A 27703-nucleotide genomic window follows, 5' to 3' on the forward strand; every position below is an offset into this window, starting at 1 on the left:
GGCCCTCTGACGTCAGCGGAGCGCGCCGCCTGACGTCATCACCGCGCGCCAGCTCTCCGGGAATCGTAGGGGGCGGCAGGCGCTGGCGGCGCGTGATCCTCGGGCCTGTCCGCCTCGCGAGTAGGTACCGGGCGGGAGTCGCTGGCGCCCCGCTGCTGCCCACCCTGCGGGGCCCGAGCCCTGAAACCCCGGGCTGCCCGGCTATGCCGGCGGGTGGGCGGTGCAGGGACACCGAGGGGCGGGACCCCGGCCGAGAGCGCCTCTTGGCGGCCTCTCCGCGCGGCAATCGGCCCCGCTTGACGTCCCCCCTCGCCTTTGCCCACCAATTCCCGGCCCCCTGGAGCTGAGGTCAGACACTGCTCAGTGCCCTTAACCCGTTCCTGATCGCAGTCGTTAGCGCCCCTTTTCCTGGCCCGCTGACTCACTGAGGCCACTTCCTACACCTCACCTTCCTGCCTCCACTTCTTGGCTTCTCCGGGTCGTTACTGCAACTTCCCAGACTGCTGGAGCCTTCTCTGGTCGCATCCCAACACCTGCCCTACCCCGGGGACATTACCGGCCTCCCCTGGACCTTTTAGAGTTAGGAGGGTGGACCTTGGCAGCCTGGGGCTCGGTCCTAGGGGAACGAGGGATGGGGGTCTCAGGCTGCTGTCCTGGATTCCAAGAGCTGACATGCCCCAGATAATGCTTCAGAGAACACCATGAGTATGGCCTGTGGAGGCCTACCTCAAGATGCCTAAAGCTGAGGAAAGATAAGAGGTTTCACAGGCCTCAGAGAGTCAGTGGGGTCCTCTCTAGGTACTTCTAAGAAAAGAGCCTTAGGAAAACTACAGTATTCTCAGGAGGACGACAGATGGTGAGCAAGCAGTTGAAACCCTGTGGCTGAGACATCCAGCTTGGACAAAGTGACAATAGAAATAGAGTTCTGAAGGGACCACTCTAATTCTTGAGGAAGGATTAGAGACCCTGTTTTGTTTTCCTGGTGTGTTATCCAGACCGGCGTTGGGAGGTTCCTGGGAGGCCAGTTTTGGTTTGGTGGCAGGATAAAGTTAACACTACGAGCTGCCTGTGTCTCTGGAGGGAGTAGGCCAGGGACCAGCTAATTTTTGACAGTACGAGAGAGAAGCCTCAGGGTAAGATGCCGGGGTCCCTTCTGATTCTGAAATTCCATGGTGCTCTGTTGCCTGTTCTCTTGGAGTTTGAGAGCCACTTGTTAAACTCTTTTTTTGTTTTGAAAAACTTGCCCAGCTCTGGATTTAACGTTCAGATGACTTTTGAGCTGTCAAGGTGACAGATCCTTAATTTGAGTTCCATGATTACTGCAACAACCACCTTATTTGTATAGCTGTCCTTGTATAGTGTATACAAATAGGGACCTTATTTGTATAGTGTCCCTATTTCACACTACTTGTGTAGTTTTGTCTTCTGTGTGGCAGAACTGTTCAAAAAAAAACTGAAGAACTTACTCTAAAGTCCTGCCCCACTCTCTTTTTTTTGTTCTGAAACACAATTTTCAACTTTCTAGAAGACTCTTTGAAGTATACCGTTTGCCTAACCCTGCTGGGTCACATGCTGTCTCATGGGTTTCTGAAATAATCTATTCCTTGTGTTTATTTTAGGACCAAGGCACTGATGTTTGAACAGGCAGCTTCACAATGTTTAAAAGAATCTTCCAAATGGCTTTGAATCAGACAAACTAGAAAATCGCTTCGGAACACCGCCTTCAGCATGCTTCTCCCCCCTTGGGCTTTCCTGGCCAGGAGCTTTTTGAAGAGTCCATTCTGCAGGGAGCCAGAATGCTGATCCTCATGGAACCAGCTTAGTGGATTTGACTTTTCTGGTAGATTTCTCTCGCTTTATTAGATTCTCTCCCAGAGTTCTAAGAGGCATGGAGGTATTCATGGCACCGAAGAGCCTGCGAGGAAGGAAGTAGCACTTTCATGCTGCGTGAAAACCAAGCAGGTGACAGTTGTGGCTGAAAACACTTAAATCTCTCACGTCTGGCTTTACTGCTGGGGCGCAAGAGGCGATACTGGACAAGAAAACCCAAAAAAGTAGAATGAGGGCCACTGGCAAGTAAATGGCCACTTCTACCTTGACGGAGCCGACGTCAGCCTCCTGGTGAGTAGCAAGGCCTGTGTGGCTTGCCTCCTGCCCAGCTGCTGGACCGATGCCTTGGATGAACTGAAAATCCCCAGCCAGACCGTCTTGCTTTCTCTAAGGGTGGGGGGGGAAAAAGAAGGCATTTTTCTCAGAGCAGCCCAGTCAGGCATGTGAGCCGATGGTCTCTCTCCAGAGCTCAAACCTTGCAGTGTTCGAGCGAGTCGAGCATTACTGGTTGACTGCAGAAAAGCCGGCCGCGGCCGGGTCACGCAGTCAGCTTCGATGAGACCGTGGGCGTTGTAATCTTCGTTTGTAAGAGACAAGAAACGGTTACAGTGCAGAATTACACCACGAGAAGAGGTCTGGCCCGTCTGCCTCTTGAAGGCTATTACACAACGTCTGCTTGAAACTCCGTTCCCTTCTCAGCCCCACACGGGTTAAGCCTCTCTCCCAATTTGGCTCAGCAAACGTTTCATTGAACAATGCAAACAAAAGGGCTGGTTTAACTAGGAGCAGGATTCAGTGACCAGTTATGTGTGTGGAAGGCACAAAGAGGGAGCCGTCCATTATGACGCCCAGGGTGTCTTTTGCATTGCCAGAAAGCGTGAGGGTGCTTTTGCCCCGACGACGTAAGGAGAGGGTCAGTGGGGCCCGGCAGTGGGATTTCTGAATTGGGTTTGACACGTTTTTGAGGCTTTTTGATCTGGGCTTGCCCTGCAGGTGGTTCCGCATCTGGTTCTACAACTCAGGAAAGCAGACTGCGGCTGGAAACAAGAGTTAGCCTTGTCATCAGGAAGAGAAGCTGGGAGCCAGGGAGGGTGATAGGGGGAGGGTGTAGCTCCAGGGAGAAGAGCGCAGGTGGCAAAAGAGTGGTCACAGTTCCTCCTTATGCTCTAGCTTGATGGGTGTGCTTTTGGAGAGGTAAAACCCAGGTTCAGCCTTTGGGGGGGTCTGCTTTGTGGTCTTAAAAAGGTAATTATACTGCAGAGTAGACTAGAAGAGTCCTTAGCAAAGAACAGAGGGTTCTGGAAGGAAATCAGAAGTTTGATGACGGGTCGTGTTGGAGTTAACACACCGTGAGGGCAGAGAGGGGTTTGGGGCGCCTCTGTGAGCTCTCATAAGCCCCATTTTCCTGTTATAGACTCACTGTCCTGTGTTGAAATGAAATGTTTACAGTCTCTCTTTTAGCGCCATGGCCCCAGGGTTGGCAAAGGGGAGAGCACACTGTCGCCCTCATTGTTTGTTAAATGAACACGTGGATTTCTGGTCAAAGGGATATTTCCAGAGACTGTGGTGCCCAGCAGTTGCAGGGCGTGTGGCTAAGACGTCCCCAGCTAATTTGGTTATCAGAGCCTTAAATGACAGTGTTCCAAACCACGTGGTGGTATGGTTAAGGGTCAGTGTCTCAAACAAGAGATGTCCCTGGGCGCTCTGTCTCTCCCCCAGATACACTTTGGTCCTTTGGGCCAGACGGTCTGACGACGGGATAGAGGCATATTTTTAGTTGGACTCGACAGCACTTTTCGAAGTGGTTTGTTATCTATTTGTAGCCACTGGATTTTTTTCTTCTCTGGGGCCACCAGAAGGCTCTTCAAATCCTGAGTAATGAGCCCTTCTCGCGCTGGGGCATAGGAAGCTGTGTTTTAAAATGCCTCGATCGCCGGATGAAAGGAAACATGGCTCCATTCTGTTCTCTTGCCAGGTGGAATTATTTTTTCCTTTATGATGGTTCAAAGGTGAAGGAAGAAGGCGATCCGACGAGGGCTGGCATTTGTTATTTCTATCCTCCTCAGGTGAGCGCCACAGCACGTTATTGTTCGGTGGGGATGCGGCTGCCTCAGCGTGGTGGCTTTTCAGAAGCAGAGCATTTACATCGGGACAGTTTGTAAGCCAGGCATTCTTGACGTTCCCTTGACAGCTCCGTACTTCCGTCCTCTCTGGCTTTCTGCCACCGTCCTGATTTTCTTTTTGGTTTGTTTTTTTTTAAAGTGTGTTTATTTATTTTGGGGGAGAGAGAAAGCGCGAGTGGCAGGAGGGCAGAGAGAGGAGACATTGAGAATCCCAAGCAGGACAGGCACAGAGCCGGACATGGGGCTCGAACTCAGGAACTACAAGATCGTGACCTGAGCCAAAGTTGGTGCGCTGATTTTCTGTCTGCCTCTCCTTGCTCCCAAGTTTTGATCGGCTCTTTTTTTTTTTTTAAGTTTATTTATTTTGAGAGAGAGAGAAAGAGAGCACAAATGGGGGAGGGACAGAGAGGGGGAGAGAGAGAATCCCAAGCAGGCTCTGTACCCGCAGTACACAGCCCAATGTGGGGCTGGAACTCAGGAATACTAAGAATCGTGAGGTCATGACCTGAGCCAAAATCAAGAGTCAGACGCTTAACCAACTGAGTCACCCAGGCACCCCTTGATCGGCTCATCGAAAACACTTCCATGGGGTGCCAGGGTGGCTCAGTCGGTTAACTGCCTGACTCTTGGTTTTGGCTCATCACGATCTCACGGTTCGTGAGTTCGAGCCCTGCATTGGGCTCTGTGCTGACAGCGTGGAGCCTGCTTGGAATTCTCGCTCTCTCTCTTTCTCTCTCTCTCTCTCTGCCCCTCCCCCGCTCACTCACTCTCAAAAAAATGAATAAGCTTAAAAAAATTAAAAACAACGCCAACAACCACAAAACAGTCTCATTCAAACATATACAAAAGCAGAGAGGAGAGTGTCATGGACCCTCCTGTGCCCATCACCGGTTAATTGGTCACAATAATCCCTTAATATCATGTGATACTATATTCAAATTTTGCCTTCCTGTTTTGATCTCTGCCCGATTACTTCCTCGTGGTGGATGTCACTTCAGGTCTTATTTCCCCTGTGTCTCCTTTACGCTCTTAGTAAGACGTAGAGCCTCGAGTAGATTCAAGCTCTTTTAGGCAGGACTTCTTCCTAGGTGGCGTGTACATTTTCTCTTGCGTCACACAGCGTCTGGCTGTCCTGCAGTTTAGTTAACGCTCAGACGGCCTCTGCATTCGCTCATGTGATCGCGTTCCCCCTGGGGTAGTTGGGATTAGTCTAGGCTGCTCTGGCCACTCTGCAGGGGATCTGAATGGGGATGAACGGCTCCTGCTCCTACGTGTGCAAGTGCCCCGAGTCCTCGGAACGAAAACGAAGTTCTGCCCAGTCACCTTATGCACGCAGCCGGGGACGTTCTGAGACAGCTCTGTTATCCCAGGCAGGGGTCAGCACACTTTGCCTGCAGAGGGCCAGAGAGTGAGTATTGAGGCTTTGCAGGCCATGTGAGCTCTACATCACACGTTCTTTGTTGTTGTCCTGACAGCCTTCAAATATCAAAACCATGCTTAGCTCCTGGGCCTTCTGAAACCAGGCAGCCCTCCAGATCTGGCCTGCAGGCTGCAGTCTGCTGTTGCCCCAGCCTCTGCTCTAAGAAATGACACACGAGTGGGGCCGCCTGGGTGGCTCAGTCGGTTAAGCATCCGACTTCAGCTCAGGTCTTGATCTCGCGGTTCGTGAGTTCGAGTCCGGCATCGGGCTGTGTGCTGACAGCTCAGAACCTGGAGCCTGCTTCAGATTCTGTGTGTGTGTGTGTGTGTGTGTGTGTGTGTGTGTCTCTCTCTCTCTCTGCCCCTCCCCCGCTTGTATTCTCTTTCTCTCTCTCTCAAAAATAAGTAAAACGTTAAAAAAAATTTTTTTAAATGAATGATACACGAGTTCAGCGGTTTCACCTTCCCCTCTGGAATTTGCTGCTTTCCCACAGACTCTGCTTGACCAGCAGGAGTTGCTCTGTGGACAGATTGCGGGCGTGGTGCGCTGTATTTCTGACCTCTCTGCCTCAGCTCCCACCCTCGTTCGTCTCCGGAAACTGAAGTTCGCCGTAAAGGTTGATGGAGAGTACCTTTGGGTAAGTTTGCCAGACAGAACCCGTGCCGACAGGGTGGCCATCTGCCTTGGTGATGAGTGTTGTGCTGGTAAGGTGTAGAAGGTAGTGCTTTCCGTGGCTCTGGAGCCTGGGACCCCCTCCACACCCCCAGGTGCCGCATGCAGTACGTCCACGCTTCCTGTGTCCCTCTCTGCAGGTGCCATCATAACTGAGCACTCTCCAGAACGTCTCTTTTTTATTTCTTTATTAGAGAGAGAGCGAGCACGGGCAGGGGAGAGGGGCAGAGGGAAAGAGAGAGAGAGAATCTTAAGCAGGCTCCACGCTAAGGGTGAAGCCCGACGTTGGGCTCGATCCCATGACCCTGGGATCATGACCTGTGCCAAAATCAAGAGTCAGATACTCAACTGACTGAGCCACCCAGGCTCATACTAAACCGTTGAAGGAATCTTACAGTGAACAGTCCTGTGTATTTCCAAGGTTCTGCAGTTACCATTTCATTATGTGTATTATTTATAATTTATTATAGTCGCTTTATCACATCTCTCCATCCATGCCTTCATCTTCTGGCAATCCAGTTTTTATTTTAATGCTTGCCAAAGTTGCACACTCTAGTATACTCCTCCCCACCCGTAGGACCTCATTATGCATGACGTTAATTAGAGCTCAGTAGTGGTTTGTGTTGGTTTTTTGTTTTGTTTTGGGGTAAGATTTACATACCCCAAAACTCACAAATATTGAGCGTGCCACTTAATACATTTGGACGGATGACACCCTGCATGTCACGAATCCCCATCAAGGTGCGGAATGTTAGCATCGCTCCGGGCAGCTCCCTTATGTCCAGCTAATCCTTACTCGCGCGTCCCAGGCAACCATCGTTCTGATTTTTTCCCACCACAGGTGAGCTGTGCCCGTTCTAGACTGTCAATAGGAGTGAAAGAGTACGTACAGTATCCCTCTCCGCAGGCTTCTGTCGTTCCTGTGACCTCACTGGGCATCATCCACAGTTTGTTCTCTGTATTGTGGAACAGCATTGTCTGAATGTCCATTGTCTGAATATATCCCTCCACTCCCGCCCTTGCTTTTTTCTGGATACGTGAACCACCTCTAGTTAGGGGCAGTCAAGAATAAGGTTGCTAGGAGCGCTTCTATACGAGTCTTTTTGTGGACATCACTTTTCATTTCTCGTGGGTAAATATTTAGGCGGAGATTCGCTAGGTCACGGGCTATGTGTAGGTTGATTTTATGAGAAACTTCCAGGCCTTTTCCCGAAGCGGTTGTTCCATTTTACAGTCCTGCCAACCGTGTGTGAGAATACCCGTTCGTGTACGTCCTTGTCAACCGTGCTGTCAGCCTGTTCGGTTTGAGCCACTCTGCTGGGGGTGTACTGATCTCTCATTTTGGTTTGGGTTTCCGTTTCCCTAATGACCAATGCTGTGAAGTCTTTTTCGTGTGCTTAATGGCCACTGGTATGTCTCCCTTCAAGAAGTATCTGCCCAAAGTTTGTTTGCCCATTTTTTATTTTTACTTTTTTAAATTGTTTTTCCTTGATGTTTATTTTCTGAAGAGACAGAGAGAGAGCGCACATGTGCACACAAGCAGGGTGGGGCAGAGAGCGAGGGAGACAGAGGATCCCAAGCAGGTTCTGTGCTGACAGCAGAGAGCCCGACGCAGGGCTCGAACTCACAAACCGTGAGATCATGACCTGAGCCGAAGACAGAGGCTTAACTGACTGAGCCACCCAGCCACCCGTTTGTCCATTTTTTAAATTGGGTTTTCTCTCTTTACAGAGTCCTAAGTCCTGTGAGTCTTTTATATATCCTGGATATCAGCTCTTTGTCAGATATATATTTTAAAGATATTTTCTCCCCCTTTGTGATGTGCCTGTCAATTTTTATTATGGTGTCTTTTGATGCGCAGAACATTGTAATTATGTTTCAAAGTTCACTTACTTATTTAATGTCTACACCCAACGTGGGGCTCAGTCTCATAACCCAGAGACCAAGAGTCACACATGCTACAGACTGAGTCAGCCAGGCACCCCCAGAATGTCTCAGTTTTAATTTAATTTTAATTCCTAACATACCAGTTTTATCTTTTGTGGTTAGTGCCTTCTGTATCCTGTGTAAAACCACTACCTATCCTACTGGAGAAGCTGCCTTCCAGTTTTTTTCTTCTGAGCTTTATAGTTTTAGCTTTGATTGTTTTTAAGTTTATTTTGAGAGAGAGAGCGCGCACATGTGCATTCACGAAAGCAGGGGAGGGAGAGAGAGAAGCCCAAGTAAGCTCCACACTGTCAAGGCGGAGCCAAACACGGGGCTCGATTTCATGACATGACCTGAACCAAAATCAAGCACTGGACCCTTAACCAGCTGAGCCAGCCAGGTGCCCCCGCAGTTGTAGCTTTTAAACTTAGGTCTGTAATCCCTCTTGGGTTATTACTGGTGCGTGGTGTGAAATAGAGTCAAAGGTCCTCTTTTTCCATATGGATATCCAGTGGTTCCAGCACCACTCTTGACAAAACTCTCCCGCTTGGCTTCTTTTGGCTCCTTTGTTGACGATCAGGTGACCACGTCAGTGGGGGTCTGTTTCTGGGCTCTGTTCTTTTCCATTGATCGATTGGAAGATCCCGTACGAGTACTGCACCGTCTGGAAATCAGATAGTCCACGTCCTCCAGCCTTATTCTTTTCCAGGGCAGCTTTAGCTATTTTATATTCTGGGTTTCAGTATGTCAGTTTCTGCCGGTGGGATTGTTAGAGTTGCATTCGATAGGTTAGTGGATCAATGACGGAAGAAATAAGCACCGTGTGCCAGACCGTGGTAAACCCTTGGGTTGCATCAGTGAACAAAGCAAAGATCCTGGCCTCAGTGGAGCTTACAGTCGGGAATTTGTTTGTCTTATGTCAGGGTTTGTTTGTTTCTTGGTTTCTGGTGATTCCCTTTGGAAAGATCCCTAGAGGTTGAATGACCGGGTCAAAGAATACAGACTCTTCTCAGGCTCTTTCAATATGCAGCCGGATTGCTTTTGGACGGAGCACACGTTTCTCTTCTGCGGAACCGAGCACCGCGGCACTCTGGAAGTCTAGAACTGTGTGATGATTGGTTTGCTTCCTCTCCCGAAGCAGTTGGTCCAGCTCGGGAGACGAGAACGCCATTCACGAAACAGTCGAAGTCTCGTCCAGCGTTTGTAACAGAACCCGCATTAAACACCCAGTGTGCGACTAACAGTCCTGATAATATAAGGGGTCAGCAAAGAGGTCTGCATTGGTCAGAGTGACCTGAACGGGCACCGTGAAGGTGCTGGAATCTGCAGTGGGCGCAGAGGGGATGGGTGAGCCTTGGACAGACAGACAGAGGAAAGGAGGACATTCCAGGTTGGACAACTTGAGTAGATACAAACAGCACTTCTTCTCTTGGAGACCAGCGGGGCTGGAGTGGACACGGTAGGCCTGGTGTAGACCCGTCCATTTTCAGCGGGTCAGTACCTTCTAGCCCTGTGGAGCCCTGGATGCCGGGATTCCATGTTTGGACTCAGAGTAAAGGAAGATGCCTGTCTCCTGGTTTCCCTCTTTCTAGGTGCTGGGCTGTGCTGTGGAGCTCCCCGACGTTAGCTGCAAGCAGTTTCTGGATCAGCTCATTGGTGTCTTTAATTTCTACAATGGGCCCGTCTCTCTGGCTTACCAGGTATGAGGATGGTGGTGAGGAGTCACATGCGGACTTCTGCAGCAGGTCCGGGATCGCCAGTGCACAGCATTGCTCTAGGGTCTCTCGTACTTTTCATAAACACGTCACATCCAGCGGCAACGTCAAGGGCCCCGGGAGTCCCTCCTAGGTGCCTTTGCTCCCCAGTGGTGTAGGTCACATCCACTGCAAACGTCCGTCCCCATGTCCTCCTCCCTGGGACGGCTGGAAGACCAGGTTGCCCCCCACCCCCAGCACGAGCGCTGGGTCTGTGGTGGGTGAGTTATCAGGGCTGGGCGGAGGCGGGGGGGGGGGGTCCCGTGTGCCTGGGAAGTTTAAAACAGGCCCTACCTTCTGGCCAGTTTCCTGTGTCAGGAACGATTTTTTTTTTTAAGTTTTTATTTATTTATTTTGAGACAGAGCACGTGGGAGAGGGGCAGACAGAGAGGGAGAGAGAATCCCAAGCAGTCTTCGTGCCACGAGCACAGGGCCTGGCGTTGGGCTCGAACCCATGAACCGTGGGATTGTGACCTGAGCCCAAATCAAGAGTCGGACCCTCAACCGGCTGAGGCTTCCAGGCACCCCATGATTTTCGTAGTAGTAGGGATCCTTGCCAAAGGGGGTGTCTCTCCATATCTCGGATGCTGACCTCCAGTGGTTTCTGTTGTAGAACCGTTCTCCGGAAGACCTGCACGCTGCTTGGGACACCTTCATTGCTCAGGTCCTAAAGAACACCAGTGACCTGCACAAGATATTCAACTCCCTCTGGAACCTGGACCGAACTAAAGTAACACCCTCCTCCCCCTTACCCATTCCGCCTAAAGGAACAGAGCTTCTGGACATTTTCTTCTTCCCTTTCTGTGACCTCTCTATCCAGAGAAGAGACTAGAACGTGTCATTTCTCGGTGGGGAGGGGGAGGGTTATTAAGACCTGTGCTCTGCTTCCACGCTGCCACTCGCCAGCCGTGTAAACTTGGACAGCTCGGGTCTCCTCTCAGAGCCCCGGTTTCCCAACCTGCAAACTGCTGTCAGGATGCCCGCTCCCAGGACTGTTTTGAAAGTACAGCGAGACCATAGCTAAATTGGCACAAAGTAAATACTCAGTAAAGGGTGGTGTTATTTTGCTAGTGCCCCAGAAGTCTTGGACTCTGGCATCTGAAGGTCCCCACATCTTTTTTGATGTGAGTATGATACAGTTGACTTGTATTCTCACCATCAGAAATGCCCAGTGTGACTTTTAGTTTAGTTTAGTTTGAGAGAGGGAGTGCGTGAGCACACAGGGAAGGGGCAGAGAGAGAGAGGGGGAGAGAGAATCCCAAGCAGGCTCCGCACGGTCAGCACACAGGCGGATGTGGGGCTTGAACCCACAACCCATGGGATCTTGACCTGAGCCGAAGTTGGATGCTCAACCAACTGTGCCTCCCAGGCGTACCGCCCCCCCCCCACCCCCCCCCCGCCCCCAGTGGTACCATTTTACAAACAAGGTGTCTCTGTCTGGGAGGGAGTCCTTGGGAGCGTTTTGTCCCAGAGCCGCTCTGTTGGCCACCGGTGTTCAGTGACACATAGGCAGCTTGTGTGGTTGGCCTGACCACCGACGCTGCCTGTTGCTTAGTGGCCTTGATCTTGGTGAACATCACGTCCTCATTGTCAAGGCCAAAGGGAGACGCGAGGCTGTGCCCCCTGAAGAATGGTCCTCCTGCGCCCCAATACCTGAGGAGGTGTGTGGGCCGCGTCTCACCACAGGAGTTAAGAGGGTCCCGTCAACGGGCAGGTGGGGTCGTGGCTGTGCCTTCACAGAGCGTGACTCTGGCTGGAATCGGAGACGGGCTTTCCTGGCTCCGGTTGGAGGGATTTTCAGAGTTGGCCACAGAGCTTTGCGGAATGGCTGGCTGGGACCAGGCACTGTCTTGAGGCTTGAAAGAGCAAACTCAGCTCCAGAGCTTGCTCCCTTGGCACTGAACTCTGACCAGTATGGTGCTTGCAGGTTCTAGCTGTCGGCAGGTAATGGGAAGAAGCTTTTAGCTACTGCTGGCGACTCTTGACCGGGTTCAGATCCTCTTCCGGTATTCTTAGGGACTTCTAGGCAACGAACTCCTTGCAAGGAACGTCGAGTTGAGGATTATTTCCCTGAGTGAGAGACCTTGATGCTTTCATTTTATGTGACGGGACAGAGTTATGGGACTTGGTGGGACACGAAGCCAGCTCTGTGGCTTGTGCTTGAGAGGGAGGGGAGAGGAGGGGGTGTGTGGCTTTACCTGGTGCCACGCCGTGTGTTTGAGGGGTGGGCTCCCCTCTCCCACTGCCTCCTGGTCTCAGCATCCGTAGTCCTTCTCCTGAGGGAGACCTACCTTGTCCCCACGAGTGGCCGTGTGCCGTATTCGCCGCACCTCCTCGCTTCTGCAGAAGCCTCCTCGTTCCAAGAATTGGGCATTTCGTGTTGGCCGGGATTCCGGATGTAGAGAGGTGGAACATAGACCCAAGGCGTGACACGGATTTTACCACGTGGCACATTGCCCTTTTCCCCAGTTTTGGGTTAGGACCTGTCCACGTGTTCTATGAAGCCCCCTGCTCTCTCCACCTTTGCCGATGGTGAGCACGCTGATTTGTGGGTGTGCCTCTTGCCCTGCATAGGTGGAGCCCCTGTTGTTGCTGAAGGCAGCCCTCATTCTGCAGACGTGCCAGCGCTCGCCTCACATTCTGGCCGGCTGTATCCTCTACAAGGGACTGTGAGTAACGCCAGCGTCTCCCCCACACCCCAGCCCCCTGCCGCCGAACCAGACCGGCCCGGCCTCCTCCAGATCACGGGCCGGGAGCCCCATCCCTGGCCCGTTCCAAGAGGGCTGCTTTGGCAAATGTCAGATAGTCGAGATTTGACTTAGGGCACATACCTGTCTTTCGGCCACACTGGGAAATTGGCAATCATGTCCAGAAAAGGGCTAGGAATGTAAAAGGCACGTTTTAGAGAGATCCGCGTGAGTCTCATGATGGGGCGTGCCTTTATAGTCATCAGTCTACAAAGTGCTGACTCGGGGCGCCCCAGCTTGCCAACAGCACTGGAGGTGAAGGGGTGTGGGAGCCTGCTGCAGCCCCCTCCCGCTGCCTGGGGCCCTGCTGCCCTTCTGTGGCCGGTTCTGCACAGCACAGAGCGCCCTCACCTGCTTCTGCTTGGGCTCCTGCCTGCCGCCTGGCTGGGTCCATCTCTTGGCTGGCCTCTGAGATCTCCCCATACCTCTTCATGTGGTTGAGGGCGTCAGAGCGAGCCCGAGTGCCTGAGGGTGTGGCCTGAGGCCACTCTCCTCATGGATGGCCGCTGCTTGCGTCCAGAGCTTTCTGATGCCTGGATGAATGTGTGACTGGAGAAGGTCTGGGGGCCTGACAGCCTGGTGGGTTTCCAGTCCTGGCCTCGGACAGGTTGCTTTTCGAATTTTCTCTACTGGGAAAGCACCTTTGTGGAGAATGAAAAGAGAGGGCAGATGTGGACAGACGGAGCACAGGCCCTGCTTTCCGGTGGCCCTTGGCACAGCAGACCCTCATGCTTTCCCCGTTTGCTCATTATGATGGCTCTTTAAAAAAATTTTTTTTTAATGTTTATTTTTGAGAGAGAGCCAGAGTGTGAGTGGGGGAGAGGCAGAGAGAGAGAGGGAGACACAAATTAGAAGCAGGCTCCAGCATATGACCTGTCAGCACAGAGCCTGATGCGGGGCTTGAACCCACAAACTGCAAGATCATGACTTGAGCTGAAGTCAGATGCTTAACCAACTGAGCCACCCAGGCGCCCCTCTCATTATGATGGTTCCGAACCTGCTTGTGGTGCCCCCAGGCTCACCAGTGGCCTTGCATCAAGAATGGTATTTTCCCCTCATGTTGCATTTCTGGTGTATTTTTAAATCAGACACCTAATGCACGAACGCATTTTTGCTGCTGCTAGCAGTTTGATCTGTATCCTTTGCTTTTCCATGTGGTTCCAGTACAACGTCACATATGTTGCTTCTGTTTATTTTTGCTGCCTCTGTCAACGGACCCATACGGTTCCTCAACGTGTACAGTAGAGATTTATCAGTCCGTGCTGATCCACTTCATTCTTGTAATTGCCGCACGGTTTTTGGTATTACAGCTGTGCCGTGATTCACTTCACTGCGTCTTCTTTTCGATGGACATTTAGGTGTTCATCCATTTTGTGACTATTTTACCATTTTTTTTGTAGCACGTAACTCTTTTTTTTAAAGTTTATTTTTATTTATTTTGAGAGAGATTTAAATTTTTTAATGTTTATTTGTGTGTGTGTGTGTGAGAGAGAGAGAGAGAGAGAGCGTGAGCATGGGAGGGGCAGAGAGAGAGAGGGAGACACAGAATCCGAAGCAGGCTCCAGGCTCTGAGCTGCCATCACAGAGCCCGATGCGGGGCTCGAACCCATGAACCGTGAGATCTTGACCTTAGCCGAAGTCAGATACTTAACTGACTGAGCCACCTAGGCACTCCTATTTTGAGAGAGATTTAGAGAGCGAACAGGGGAGGGGCAGAGAGAGAGAGAGGGAGACAGAATATCAAGTAGTCTGTAGAGTCTGATGTGGGGCTCGAACTCACGAACTGAGATCATGACGTGAACCGAAATCAAGAGTCAGATGCTTAACCGACCAAGCCACACAGGTGCCCCTGTAATGAATACTCTTAAGTATGCATCTTGGTACAAGGCAGGTCAAAGCGTTTGGACATTCTGAAGTTAAGTAGGAATGGCCAGAGTGCCCTCCATAAGGGCTTTGTCAGCTGAAACTCCCACTGGCTGCATCCCCAAGACCCTCGCCAACATGGGGTGTTAAGAATCCTGCAGTGTATTTTGTCTCACGGTGTCCTTGTTTTTGTTCTTGCTCCTGTGACCTAGGATTGTTAGCACCCAGCTCCCACCGTCCCTCACGGCTAAGGTCCTGATCCATCCAGCTGCACCTCGGGACCAGGTATTGTAAAGTCCACCCACCTGGCTGGGATGCTTCGTCCACAGCGTTAGTCTTTCAAGCAGAAAAATAGAATTTTATGTGCTGTGATTTCAAGGCATTAAAAAAAATGCATAACCTTGAAGGAAAATATACCCAAGATTAACAGTATTAGCTTGTGGGTGAGGGAATTCTATGTGATTGGGGAGCTGATTTTTGTCTCAAGTACAATTATATAACTTGAAACATAAGTTTTTTAAAAAGCCACTAAAAAAGAAAGAAAGCAAGCCACCATTTCTTAGGAGCAAAAGTCATACTGGCCGGAAGAGTTTTCGTTTGTTTTTTTGTTTTTTTGTTTTTTTTTGTGGGTTGTTTGGGAACCTTTGGATGAATTGTCTGGAAAGCTCTTTTGAGAAAATTCCCAGTTTCAGAGAAAATTAGGCTTGTCACCTTGACTGTGAATCAGAATAAACAAGAGAGATCTAGCACAGCATTTGGTTTAGGTCACATCCTTTATCATGAGGGTCCCGGACGTTCCTGTATTTGTTATGGTGGAATGTGTGTGCGTTCCACGCCGGGGCTGCGGCAGGCGTGGGAATACCACGGCAGGTGAGTTCTCCCGAGGTGGAAAAGACACCGGGAATCCTCGCCCTCATTCCCAGAGGAGGGAAATAGATCAGACCGTGAAGCCTGATGTGTGTTTGCGGGGAGCCGCGGCCTGGGGAGGCGCAGGTTCTCGCCTGACCCCGGCCGTGGTGGAGAGCAAGCAGCTTGGGGGAGCTTCTGTGCCGTCTGCTTCGCTGCTGGCATGTGGCCGGGGCAAGCGTTCTGGGCCTGGCTACATTTTACGAGCAGATGGCACCACACAGTGCCGATGATTCGGTCCGGAGGAGAAGGCGGAACCCGGAGCCAACTTCTGTGTGTGTTTATTTTCAGAGAATACCTGCAGGAGGGGGTGCCCTGCAGGAACATGGTAAGTAGCAAGGTGCATCGCTGCCTCTTGAGAACATAGCCTTTTATGCCGCCTGTCCCTACATAAGTCACGGGAGAGGCCCAGCGGTCCCGTGCGTTACTTCCTGTGCTCAGAGATTAGGGAAACAGACTAGAGCTTTAAGAACAAAGTTACCCTGGGCGCCTGGGTGGCTCAGTTGGTCAAACATCCGACGTCGGCTCAGGTCATGACCTCACGGTTCGTGGCTTCGAGCCCCACGTCAGGCTCTGTGCTGACAGCTCGGAGCCTGGAGCCTGTTTTGGATTCTGTGTTTCCCTCTCTCTCTGCCCCTCCCCTGCTTGCACTCTGTTTCTCTGTCTCCCAAAAATAAGTAAATATTAAAAAAGTTTTTTTTGAAACTTAAAAAAAAGAACAAAGTTACCCATCAGAATCCTAGTTGTAAAGCTCCTGAGTCTACGTGTACCTTTCCAATCCCTGTTTTCAGATGCTCACCACCTCATTGTTAGGACTGCCCAAACGAGGTCCAGGGGATTATGCTTACAGGAGACCAAGAGAAACAGCAGTTGCCAGAAAGACCTTCTGCAGGATGTAGGGGCATCCCTGAGCGGGTGATTTTGTTTTAGTTTGAAGCATAAGTTAGGGCAGATCCCTTTTGTCAGTTGGAGGAGATTTTTCCAGTTTTTATTCTGTTTTTGTTCGTTTTTTAAGTGCCAGTAGCTTTTCTTCCCCCAAAGTCACCTTTATCCACAGCGAGGAAGAAAGCTGCCCACAAGAGCTCCTTCCCCACCGGGCACAGAACTCTAGCTGCGGTTTTGCGTCTTTTGTTCTGGGCTGAGGAGTGTGTCGGGGGCGGCTCTCCCAAGTCGGCGTGTCGTTTGGATGGGTCACCCCAAGCGTAGTTACTGTCCCTCCATCTTCCCGGCCCATGGCAGAGCCCTGTCTGTGTTGCTTTGTGATTCTAGGAGCGGCACTCCCCGCAAATGTCCAGATCCTGCCTGTGTTCCTGACCGAAGAGGAAGCCATCAGTCTCCACGAGTTCCCAGTGGAGCAGGAAACTAGGTACAAACAGGCCAGCCTTCCATCTTCCCCACGTTCTGCTATGGAAGGGGCACCTGGGGCGGCTGGCCTCGCGAGATGGGTGTGGGTTTCAGGTCCCGGCTCTGCCGCTTACCAGCTGTGTGACCTTGGGCAAGTCCATTCCCTGGCTGTAAATCGGACCCATTAATAACCTACTTCATGGGCTCGGAGTCAAAATTGGAAATAGCGTACGTACAACATCTAGCGTAAGGCTCGACTCAGAGTAGACTTCCAGGCGGGGTGGCTCTCATTCAGCAGGGGTCCTGCCGTTGCCGGTACACGGTCTCGTAGCACCGCGTGAAGCCCCGAGGGCCAGACATCGCCTTACTTTTTACTCCTGTGGATTGACCACGATGGCCTCTTGGGCTCTGTGGCCTTGGGCACCCACTTGGCACCGAGAGCCCTGCTCTTTAGAGAAGCAATGCTTCAGTCTCCCCCGGGGAAGGGCACCTGTCCTGCCCTCAGTCGGGTGCCCCTCCCTCCCGTCTGTCTGGTTTGCTAGCTCGGCTGCCCCGCCGGCCGGACTCCAGGAGCACTCAGCCCAGCGTTGGAGCACATCTGCCCCCACCGAAAACGCCACTGGCCACGTGGGATCTGCGGCCTGGACGTTGGCAACCACTCCCGAGCATCCGGGTCCTGACGTAGCATGGCCAGATGGCAAGGGGGAGAACAGGCGCTTGCCTGGCCATGATCTGGAGAATGTCAAGCCTGCAAGACAGCACAGCCCGGCCAGGGACAAGGGTCCTGGTCTCCGCGGCTCCCTGGCGAGGGAACCTCGTCTGCCCTGGGCGGAGGAGGAACCGGACTTGTCTGAGATCCACATTCCAGAAGCTCGGGAAACAGGAATGTGCCCGGGTTATTTTGCCCTCCCGAGTACGTGCACCCCAGATCGTGGCAGTCCTTGCTTTGAGGAATGTGCCAGTGACTCTGGCAGCCAGGAACCCAAGCCGCCTGATGCCCTCAGCAGCTTCCTGTCTCTATCCACTCCTGAGATCCCCCCCCAGAACGGAGCCCTGGAGCGGCACAACGACCCTCCAGGGGACAGCAGCCCAGCCCCCTCTCCCAGGGAAGACCGCCTCCCTGGAAGGACGAGCAGACCGTGGTCATGGCCTTGCTCAGACTCGAGGCAGGAAGGAACCACGCTTCCCGTGGGCAAACGAGGCACAGAGCAGCCTGTTGGCGTTCGTGACAGCCGCTCAACACCCAGTGGCTCTGACTTGGCAGAGTCTCAGGACGATGGTCCCTCTGCAGACAGAAATGACCCGAGGTCAGCCTCCACATCCCGTGAGGGGCTTGTGCCGATGAACCTCTACACCCACGATGTCAACGGGCTGGTGCTGTCCCTGCTGGCCGAGGAGCCGCTGCTGGGCGACGACGCAGCCATCGAGGAAGTGGTGAGTGTGCACAGACCTGTCTGCTGGGAGGGGACGGGCAGGAAGGTGCTCCCCTCAGGGCGGCGCACAGGTGCCGCATGACCTTGCACCGAAGTCCCGCTCTACGAGGAGGGGATGAGGGTGGTACCTACGCCCTGGGTTCGGTGGGGACGAGTGCGCCCAGCGCAGAGCACAGTGCCGGGGGCTGGGGTGTCCAACAGGAGTCCGTTCTCTGGCCCTTCCCTGCTTCCTCCAGTTTCCCAGAGCGCAGGGCTGCGATGCTCTGGTTCCCCCTCGGCAGTGTGGGGGGTACTGGCAGGTGGAGACCGGGAGCACAGCCGTTGTCGTGCGTCCCCCCCCCCATCCCCCGGGGCCTCACTTCCCAGCCCGGGCACCTGGGGGTTCTGTGTCGGCTGGAGTCTGTCCTCTGCACGTGCCACAGCCCGGGTGTGGAGTGTTCTGGAGGCTGTAGTCTCCCTGCACCGAACCGCGGTGATCTGTAGCTCCTTCCTAAAGGACCTTGGGCATCTGAAATGCAGACTGGCTCCGGAAGGCTCCCCTTTGAGCATTCCAGCCCCTTCCCTGCTTGTAGCAGTGAACTGACCTGCTCCGAGCTTGGAGCTTAGGCCCACGCTGGAGATCCAGTTGCTATAGTAACAGTCTTGCCTTAGTTGGCAGAAGTTGCTGCAGGGCAGATGGTGTCCTGGGGCTTGCCTTGTTTTTGTTCTTAAATCTATATTATTCTAAGCTGATCTCATTAGCATGCAGGGCTGGTGACCCTCCATAAGTGAGCGGGTCACCTTGGAGCACAGAGCAAGGAGGGAAGGCAGCTTCCTCTGCACAGAGCCCCGAGGCAAGCTGCTGTCCCTCTCCAGCCCTGGCTGGCTTATCTCCCCGCTTCACAGACCCCGCAGTACCCAGGGGCGGCCTGTTCGCTTCCCGCACCCTCCTTCCCCACAGCTCTGAGTGACTTATCCGTCTCCTGACACTGCACGGAGACGCATGGTGGTGGTTCTGTGGGCGTCCTCTCCCCGATGCCGTGGTTTTCATGGCCTCTTCTGCTCCGTGCCAAGCCGTAGACAGGTTGTTTTGAAGGCCCAGCATTCGGGTGCAGTGAAGTGGATATGATACCTTTACTTTTCCCCCACCAAAAAAAAAAAGAAAAAAAGAAAAAGAAAAAATAGCACAGGCTGCTCCTGAGGAAGGAAGTAGATTAAAATGTATTCTGCATTCACTATATGCTGAAGCCTTTACATCTGTTACTTCAGCCAAGCCTGAGAACAGCACTGGGGGTAGGCACTGTAATCCCCGTTCTACCAGGAAGAAAACAGCCTCGCCAGGAGACCCGATGGGAGTGGAGGGTCTGGAATTTTTGTTCGTTCCTCGTCTCGCCGCCCCTGCCTGTCTGTTCCCCCACTGATCTGACCCTGGAGGGGTCTGACTTGGTTTATCACGTGCAGGTCCTCCATATCAGGACAGCGGCCTCTGTGGGCTTTCATGCAAAGGAGAAACAGATGGGTGGGCCCCAGGAAAGAGAGGCAGCTTAATGAAGAAGAAAAACTCGTCTTTTCTAAAAAGGGTCAGGAATAACTAACTTTGATCGGCTTGCCGTTTTGAGAGCAGGTTTTGTTAACCAAGCCCAGAGGTTGCCTGTTTTATAATTGGGAGAGATGTTTTATTGCCTTTTTGTCCTGGGCCTGCATCCAAAATACTTGACCTGATTTCCCTCCAGACCCTCTGTTGCTGTCTAGAAAAGCCAGTCCCCTGAAGAATGGTAAACTACAGTTCAGATGTGGCAGTGAGGACACCCCCTCCCCCGCCCTCTTTGAAAGGACTCCTTGGTCACGTTACACACCACCAGGTCATCCTCGTGTCATTTGCGCACTCGTCTTTCAGCAGATGATCTGCCACCTCTTCGTGTTTGCCTCGGCCGGGGGTGGGGAGCAGGTGGAAAGGGGTGTGGGGGGAGCCGCTAAGAGAGGTGGGGAATGGTTCGGAGAAAACGGAGTACGCTCACACCAGGGGGCAGCATAGAGCCACCAATAGTTTCCTTCTCAAAACCCAAGATAATCTCACCGACCTTCAAGTACAGTGATCAGATCAGTTATTCATCGCGACAGTAGGACTTTGAGCTGTCTGTGCACAGTAGATGAGGCTTGAGGTTAGTGCCACGGTGTTAGCACAAAATACCTCATGAAAATGCACCCGTCCCCCGTGAAACTAGTGCTTTGGGTGAGTGCATGTTAGTGCATCATTTCTTCGGCACATTTAGGCACACGCTGACATTCAGGCCCCTTGCTTTACTGTGGATTGGAAGCTGGAGGGTCCAGGAATCAGCCCAGCTTCGTATATCCTGGGGCCGTCGTGGGGATCACGTGTGTGTCAGCATATATCAGGGCTTGGCGAACTTGGAACGTAAAGCAAGACCTAGCACATATTTTCAGCTTTGTACAATTATTCGGCTTTGCTCCTGTAAGACAATGACAATCACAGACAATATGTAAATAAACGTAGTGGCTGTGTTCCAATAATACGTTGCTCATGGATACGGAAATTGGAACTTCGTATGATTTTCATATGTCACAATATTATTCTTTTGATTTTTTTTTTTCCTAGCCATCTAAATTTGTAAAAACCATGCTTAGCTCTCAGGCTCTATGAAAACAGGCAATTGGCTGGATTTGGCACCTGGGCCATGGTTTGCTGACCCCTCATATAGATGACAGCATTGGTTCCCAGTAAAAACTCGTCTGCATATCATTTGACACAACATCGTGTGAATGTGTGTTTTTGCTTAAGTGATTTTACCTTGACTACAAGTTGGGCAGAAAATTCCAGAAGCAGAGTTCAGTACCCACAGGAAAAACTCGGGTTTTAGCACACCTCACTTTCTGTCCCCGTTATCCCCTCCTTTGGGCACCAGCTCAGGATGGAAGGGATGACGGTTACGAGGTTCCTGAGGTCCAGAAACTTCCAGCGAGGCTGTGGTCTGATTTCCTGGTGATGGGTTGTGCGGGCGTGTGCGCCCATCTATTCAGATAGGCTCGTTAGCATCGGTGAAGGGCTGTGTCTGTTATGCTATAGCAATGATCGGACCAGGAGATCCCTGAGTCTGGGTCCTTTGACTTTTTTACCACGCACCTCAGTTTAAACGCAATAGCCCATAAGTGGGATGTGCTTGCATTGGATCTGCCCCTTTATCTGCTCACTGTGTTGATGTTTATCGCGTACCCACTAGGGGCCTGGCACTGTGCTAGGCGCTGGGGATATAAAGGTTGAACCCTTGTGTGCAGATGTATTGCCTTTGAAAATCACTTCTTTTTTTTTTTTTAATTTTTTTTTTTTTTTTACATTCATTTTTGAGAGACCGAGCACAAGCGGGGGAGGGGCAGAGAGAGACGGAGACACGGAATCTGAAGCAGGTTCCAGGCTCCCAGCTATCAGCACAGAGCCCGATGCGGGGCTCGAACTCACAAACCACGAGATCGTGACCTGAGCTGAAGTCAGACGCTCAACCAACTGAGCCACCCAGGCGCCCCGCAAATCACTTCTAAGACACCCAGAGAGAAGAACTAACATGAGCCCAGTACACTTCCAACTCTGTACTTTTCACGTGTGCTTATTTTTCTACACGGCTGTTGAGTAACAGTCCACAGACGAGTGTTGGTTAAAAGTGCCCGTTAAAAAGATCCCTCTTCTTTGACGATAACTTTCGCTTTCTTGACTCTGTAAAAATACCTTTCCCCCAGGGTAGCACTTTCAGAGCTTACAGTGGACTTTTATGTGTGTTATTTTCACTTACTGCACTCAACAGCCCTGTCGTCGTCCCATTTTGCAGATGGAAAAAAAAAGTGAGACACAGAAAATTCAGTTAACTTGCCCCTGATCATCTGGCCAGGATGAGCCACCTGCTTCCCTGGGGCGGCAGCAGCCTTCTCGTGGCCAAAGCAGCCTCAGGACAGGAGCGGGAGGGGTCCCTGCTTCAGACCGAGTCCCTCAGGCTGTGACCGATGTATTTGGTCAAGTCCAAAGCGGAACTCAAAGACTACCAGACAGCCGTTGGAGAATGACATTTGACGTTGCAAGAGAATAGTTTTAAGGACGGAGAGCATAGTTCATGCTGTATCATTAAGCTATAAAACTCATATCAATCGTTATTTATGGTTTGATCCCATTTTTATTCTATAAAGAAAGAATCCTACGGGGCGCCTGGGTGGCTCAGTTGGTTAAGCATCCGACTTCGGCTCAGGGCATGATCTCACGGTCCTTGAGTTCGAGCCCCACGTCGGGCTCTGTGCTGACAGCTCAGAGCCTGGAGCCTGTTTCAGATTCTGTGTCTCCTTCTGTCTCTGCCCCTCCCCTGTTCATGCTCTGCCTCTCTCTGTCTCAAAAATAAATAAATGTTAAAAAAAAAAAACAAGAAAGAATCCTACAAAATGGTGTAGTTCTGTGTTCTCAGCTGTACCTGCACGTGACTCGTCCTGGGAGGTTGTTTTAAAATACAGGTGGTTGGGCCTCCCCTCCCAGACAGCTTTCCTCAGCCAGATTCCTCCTCTGAACCACAGAGCACAGAAATCCATCTGACCCCTGTTTGGGGGTGTGGTTGGTAAACTATTCTAGACGCCCCAGAGAGAGGCAAACTCACTGCAGACGGTCGGGGGGGTGGGGGTGGGAGGGGCTTCTCAGCCCAGGCTCCTGGCGAGAAGCACTGGGGGTGGGACCGGCCACCCGTGCCGTGAAAATGTGTGCCCGGGCGGGAAAGTCACGGTCAGAAGATGTACCGAGATGCCAGCAGCAGCGACGACTGTGTGGTCGGGTTATGGACCATTTTTCTCTGCTTCCTTTTCAGCTTTTCCGTTCACCCCTGTCTTCTGATTTTTCTGCCATTTTAGGAAAACATCAAAACATAAGGGCAAGAGTTAGTACTTCCCTAAAAACCGGTAAAAACGCTGGTCAGAGTCCTTTCTTTTTAAGTTTATTTATTTATTTTGAGAGACAGTGTGTGTGCACACACGTGTACAAGCGGGGGAGGATCAGAGAGAGAGGGAGAGAGGGAATCCCAAGCAGGTTCCGCACTCTCCACGTGGCGCCTGACTCAGGGCTTGAACTCCCGAACCATGAGATCACGACCTGAGCCGAAACCGAGCGTCGCGTGCTTAGCCGACTGAGCCGCCCAGGCGCCGCCCCAAGGGTCGTTTTTGCTCAATCGGATGGCCGCGGGGATATCCCTAAGTCTCCGCTGCCCGTCCGCAGTACCACAGCAGCCTGGCGTCCCTGAACGGGCTGGAGGTCCACCTGAAGGAGACGCTGCCCAAAGACGCCGCTGCCTTCCCCAGCAGGACGTACAACTTCACGCATTATGACCGCATCCAGAACGTGCTGACCAGTAAGGAGAGGCGTGCGGGGCCGGGGTGTCTCCTCGCGGTGGGGGGTGGGGGTGGGGTGGGGGGGGTTCATGCTCGGGGCTGGCGCCCCGTTGTTGGTGCTCTGCCCGGAGCTGTGGCCCGCGGTTAAGAGGCTGCTTTCTCGCTTGGAGCCAGCTCCCACTGAGTTTAGAATCCGCTTGGCAAACACTCCCTTACTCATTTGTCTTTTTTTGGTTGTTTCTCCAACATTTGGAGAGAAGCACACACATGTTCAAATATCTGTGATAAGGTCTGCCTCAAAGCGGTGGGATCCATGGGCGGAAACCCGGCGTCGCTCATTCACAGGGACAGCGCGTGCTGCGTCGCATGGTGGCAGCCGTAGGTGGCCGGCACCCTGGGCCCCTGCGCCCATGGCCGCGAGCCACACGCTCTCCCAGCCTACGGTGCCGGGGGTGGGCCGGTCGGCCGGGGGAGTCCCCTGCCACAACCTCTGTGTCCTCTTCCGCAAGCAAACCTGCCACAGGTGGCCACCGCCCAGGACCGCCGCTTTCTCCGGGCCGTCGGCCTCATGCACTCGGACTTTGCCCGGCTGCCTGCGCTGTATGAGATGACCATCAGGTGAGCGTCCCCCAGGGTCCCTCTTGAAGTCCTGCACCCAGAGTGGCCTTCCCAGGGGTCCGGGCCACAGCCTTACGCATCACGAGATGAAGAACACTCCAGTGCTTCTCCTTGGGTCCGCTCCCCTGTCCGCCGTCACCTCCTGTCACGCTTTCCTACGTCCTGTATTTTCTGGGGACTTGCCTGGGGCTCGGACCTGTTTAGACGATAAGCTGCAACAGTGAGGAAAGCTGAGGTCCCCACCGCCTTGCGGGGACAGGGGGCCTCTGTCCCTTGCCTGGAGCGATGCCTGAGTGCTGTTGCTGCCATCTGACCTGAGTCACGTGCTTACAGCAAAACAGACTGACCCGAATCTGTGAAGTAAAACGTTCGCCTCCCCTCACCGGCCACACACCCAAAAGATCCCCACAGATAATCGTTTGGTGTCTCGTACTCCAGGTTTTGTTGTTTGGGGTTTGCTTTTTTGCTTATAAAACATAGACGGTCAGTATTTTCATTATGCTAATAGCTTTTCTTCTAGAAAACAGGATCACACTAACGTGCTGTTTTTATAAGTTTCTTTTTTCATTTTATGACGTATCCTACCCATCGCCATGTCGGTAGGTATAGCTCCATAAATTAGCATTGTAATTTATAGTATTTAACCAACTGAGTTCTCCTTTCTCTCCCTACATGCTTCTCTTATGAAACCGGTAGGAGAACATAAGGCAAGTTAGAGGGCAGAAGGGGAGGGCCCACTGTGTGTCTGTGATTCCACCAAATCCTGGCAACGATTTGGGAAAGTGCGTTTTTTCCTCTTCATTGTATAGATGCGGATACCGAAGCACAAAAAGGATCAGCAACTTGTCCCAGGGTCACATTCTGATTAAGGGGCAGAGCCAGGATTTGAACCCACGTCTCTCTGACTCTGAAGTGCCCATTGTGTCCCCATATTTCCAGTTCAGGGGCGGGCAGGGTGGTCGAGAGGGAGGGGCGCGGGCTCTGGACTCCCACAGATGCACACGGGGGCCTCGGCCGTCATGGTGACGTGGTGGTAATGCCCTGTACCTGGGGGTCAGTATTTCAGGATATTTTCCCATAATAAATGTGCCTCCTCTGGCTTTAAGTCAGAGCTGCCCCAAGCTGGCAACCTAGAGGGACATTTACAGTCACTGGTTTGGGAAACGATTGTGTCAGGGTGTGTGTGTGGGGAGGGGGTTGTTTAGAGAGGGATGGAAATGAGTCAAATGTCAGCTTGGGATGTATTAACCACCTTGTGGCCCTGCAGTATTTTGGAGCCAAGTGGGGTTTTGTGTTGGCATCCGTGGCTTATTTTAATAGTAACAGAAACAGCTGCCACCATTTCTTAACCACTCACCATGTACTAAGCAGTTTCTGTGTGTTTTCCTCATTTAGTCTCAAGAAAAATCTCAGCAATGGGATTCACTGTTGTCATATCCACTTTGCAGATCTGGGACTTAGAGCTGGGACTCAGGAGGAGTAACTTAGCCAGGGGCACCCAGCTAGGAAGCCACAGGGCTGCGATCATGCGTGTGTGAGCCCAGCTCCAGGCCTGTAGCCACCAGGCCGCGGTGCTCCCTCCGGGTGCCTGTGAGGACTCGCCTGTGACTCATCCCGCTGTCCAGCGAGTGCCACAAAACACGTAGGCCAGGTGGACCCTTCTGGCCCCTTGAGGTCCCAGAGGGGGGAGCTGGAGGAAGACGGGATTCTCCTCCTACCTCCCCTGGAAGCAGCGATCCCAGTGAGCTGGGCCCGGGGGTCCCTGACTCCACTCCCTTTTACTAGACTTGGAGAAACTAAGGCCCAGCGGGGAAACAGTCCGAGACAGGCAGGATCAGGGAACCAGGTGGTTGCCTGGCCCTGGAGTCACTTCCTCCCTAGTGGGTCCTCCTTTGCCCGGGCCCCTCACCCCTCCCTCCGCTTCTGTGACGTTTCCTGTCACTTGATTTCGCAGCCCTCTTCTCTGCCCTCACTGCCCCCACTCATCCAGCCGCCTTCCGTGGACATTGTCCGTGCTCGTCATCCTGGCGGCATCGCCCAGCCCTGCGCCTCCGGGTGCCCTCACCGCTGCTGCGTAAGGCTGGGCGGGGACTGAGCCAGGCTGCCCAAGCGCACTTGGCGGAGCTGCTCTGCCGTCAGCCAAACGTGCACCCGCCAGCGCAGTCCTGCACTTACCCTAACCTCGGGCTCTGTGGCCGGGGCCGCCACGGACGGCGCCAGCCTCCAGTGAGTCAAAAGGAAAGAAGACGGCTCTTGGCACCGAAGCCTAGAACTTGAGTGTGCAAGTCGAACCCAGAACCGCAGCAGCTGCCCTCCCCCCCCCCTCCCCCCCCCCAGCATTTGGTGTCGCTGGGCCCCTGCTGAGCACCTCCTGAGGTCTCTGTGTGGTCAGAGGCCTGCCCAGGCAGCCTGGGACCGTTGTCTTCTTTCTTCCCCCTCAGAAACGCCTCCACAGCCGTGTACGCCTGTTGCAGCCCCGTCCAGGAGACCTATTTCCAGCAGCTGGCGGTGGCGGCGCGGAGCTCCGGCTTCCCGAGCCCACAGGACGGTGCCTTCAGCCTCCCCGGCAAAGCCAAGCAGAAGCTGCTGAAGCACGGGGTGAACTTGCTCTGAACCGGGCCGCGGCAGGAAGTTCATCACCCCAGGAGAGGATGAGCAAGTTGAACAGCACAGAAGTTGCGCCTTCTTGAAAGTCCCTGTGTTCTAGTTTCCTCGGCATATTCCCCTTGTAGGAACATGATGATACGTGCGTGCGTGTCACTCCTTTTGTAGGCTGGGGCTTGAGCGGGTAGTTCTTCGGGGCAGTGGACCTAGAGCACGCGATAAAGGGCTTTGTTACGCTGGCCAGGTTGCGGCCGGGCCGGGTGCTTTTGGCTCCCAACCAAAGAGGGGCAGGGCCAGGTAGTTGACCCGTCACACGCGGTCTTGGGCACCTGCCACTTTTCGCTGCTGTTGCATCTGGACCCTAACTAGTACCATGAGCATTTTCTCTGCAACCCTGTTGTCCTGAGTCCAGGGGGCGGTGTGAGGCAGGGCTGCGGGGGGTGGGATTTGTCAGCCAGCAGACTGAACCCCCACACCCTTAGGTAGGTGTTCTTTGGAGTGGCCCCCCTGGGAGGTCTGGACGCGCAACGCAGGGAGGCAGGCAGGGATGCCAGAACCACCTCGTTTGCATGCTTCTAGAACTATATTCAAAACCAGGAGTTCTGTTCTTTGGAACACCCACAGTGGGGGCAAGTCTTGACAAAATGGGTGGGAGCCTGGGGTTCTAAGGCAGCCGTGAGCCCCGGGAACTGGGTGATGGCACACTGGGCCATGCGGCTTTGGTGCGACATGGGCCATCCAGCTGGCCCCTCTCCAGTGAAGGTCCTCAAACAGGAGTTCTCAAAATGGGGCAGAAGCCAAGCTGTGCTTTCCAGTGGTGGCTGCATGAAAGGGAGCAGCGTTCATCCGTGTTCCCGGGCCCATGCTCCAGGCAGAAAGTTTACAATAATGTGATACAGAACACAGGATGAGATCTTTACCAGGGTCTGAACTGTTTACTGGGAGTACCTGAGACTTCCGTTTGGAAACTGCAATGTTAATAGTTTCATGTCGGTGAACAAGTGCCTAATGTTTGTGACCGTGTCTTGTCTTGAAAGGAGTTGCCCAGGGCTAAAAATAAAACAGCCCCAGATGCTATTGAGTTGTGAGTCATGGTGACCTCTCTAGTGAGAAAGTT

General features: G+C 52.8%; 1 protein-coding gene across 4 annotated transcripts; it reads left to right on the forward strand.

Moving 5' to 3' along the window:
• The first annotated feature begins 42 nt into the window (after positions 1-42).
• On the forward strand, positions 43-27667 carry HPS4 (HPS4 biogenesis of lysosomal organelles complex 3 subunit 2). Of its 4 annotated transcripts, none has more exons than XM_042910400.1 (14): positions 43-120; positions 1620-2121; positions 3806-3896; positions 5867-6010; positions 9564-9671; positions 10339-10455; positions 12300-12394; positions 14548-14620; positions 15533-15569; positions 16511-16607; positions 17128-18019; positions 23252-23384; positions 23874-23982; positions 26424-27667. In XM_042910400.1, the coding sequence occupies exons 2-14, from the start codon at positions 2081-2083 to the stop codon at positions 26593-26595; spliced, it is 2109 nt and encodes a 702-aa protein (XP_042766334.1). In that variant the 5' UTR covers positions 43-120; positions 1620-2080; the 3' UTR covers positions 26596-27667. The 4 variants fall into 4 exon arrangements, with proteins under 4 accessions (XP_042766334.1, XP_042766336.1, XP_042766335.1 ...); XM_042910402.1 differs by lacking the exon at positions 43-120 and adding an exon at positions 238-348; XM_042910401.1 differs by lacking the exon at positions 43-120 and adding an exon at positions 355-856.
• The last annotated feature ends 36 nt before the right edge of the window (positions 27668-27703 follow it).

Source organism: Panthera leo, chromosome D3, assembly GCF_018350215.1.
Source record: "Panthera leo isolate Ple1 chromosome D3, P.leo_Ple1_pat1.1, whole genome shotgun sequence".
NCBI lineage: Eukaryota > Metazoa > Chordata > Mammalia > Carnivora > Felidae > Panthera > Panthera leo.

Coding starts and splice junctions, on each gene's coding strand:
- HPS4 (XM_042910400.1), top strand. CDS start 2,081: ATGGCCACTTCTACCTTGACGGAGCCGACGTCAGCCTCCTG. Junction 12,395..14,547: donor TGTATCCTCTACAAGGGACT/GTGAGTAACGCC, acceptor CCTGTGACCTAG/GATTGTTAGCACCCAGCTCC. Junction 23,983..26,423: donor CTGTATGAGATGACCATCAG/GTGAGCGTCCCC, acceptor CTTCCCCCTCAG/AAACGCCTCCACAGCCGTGT.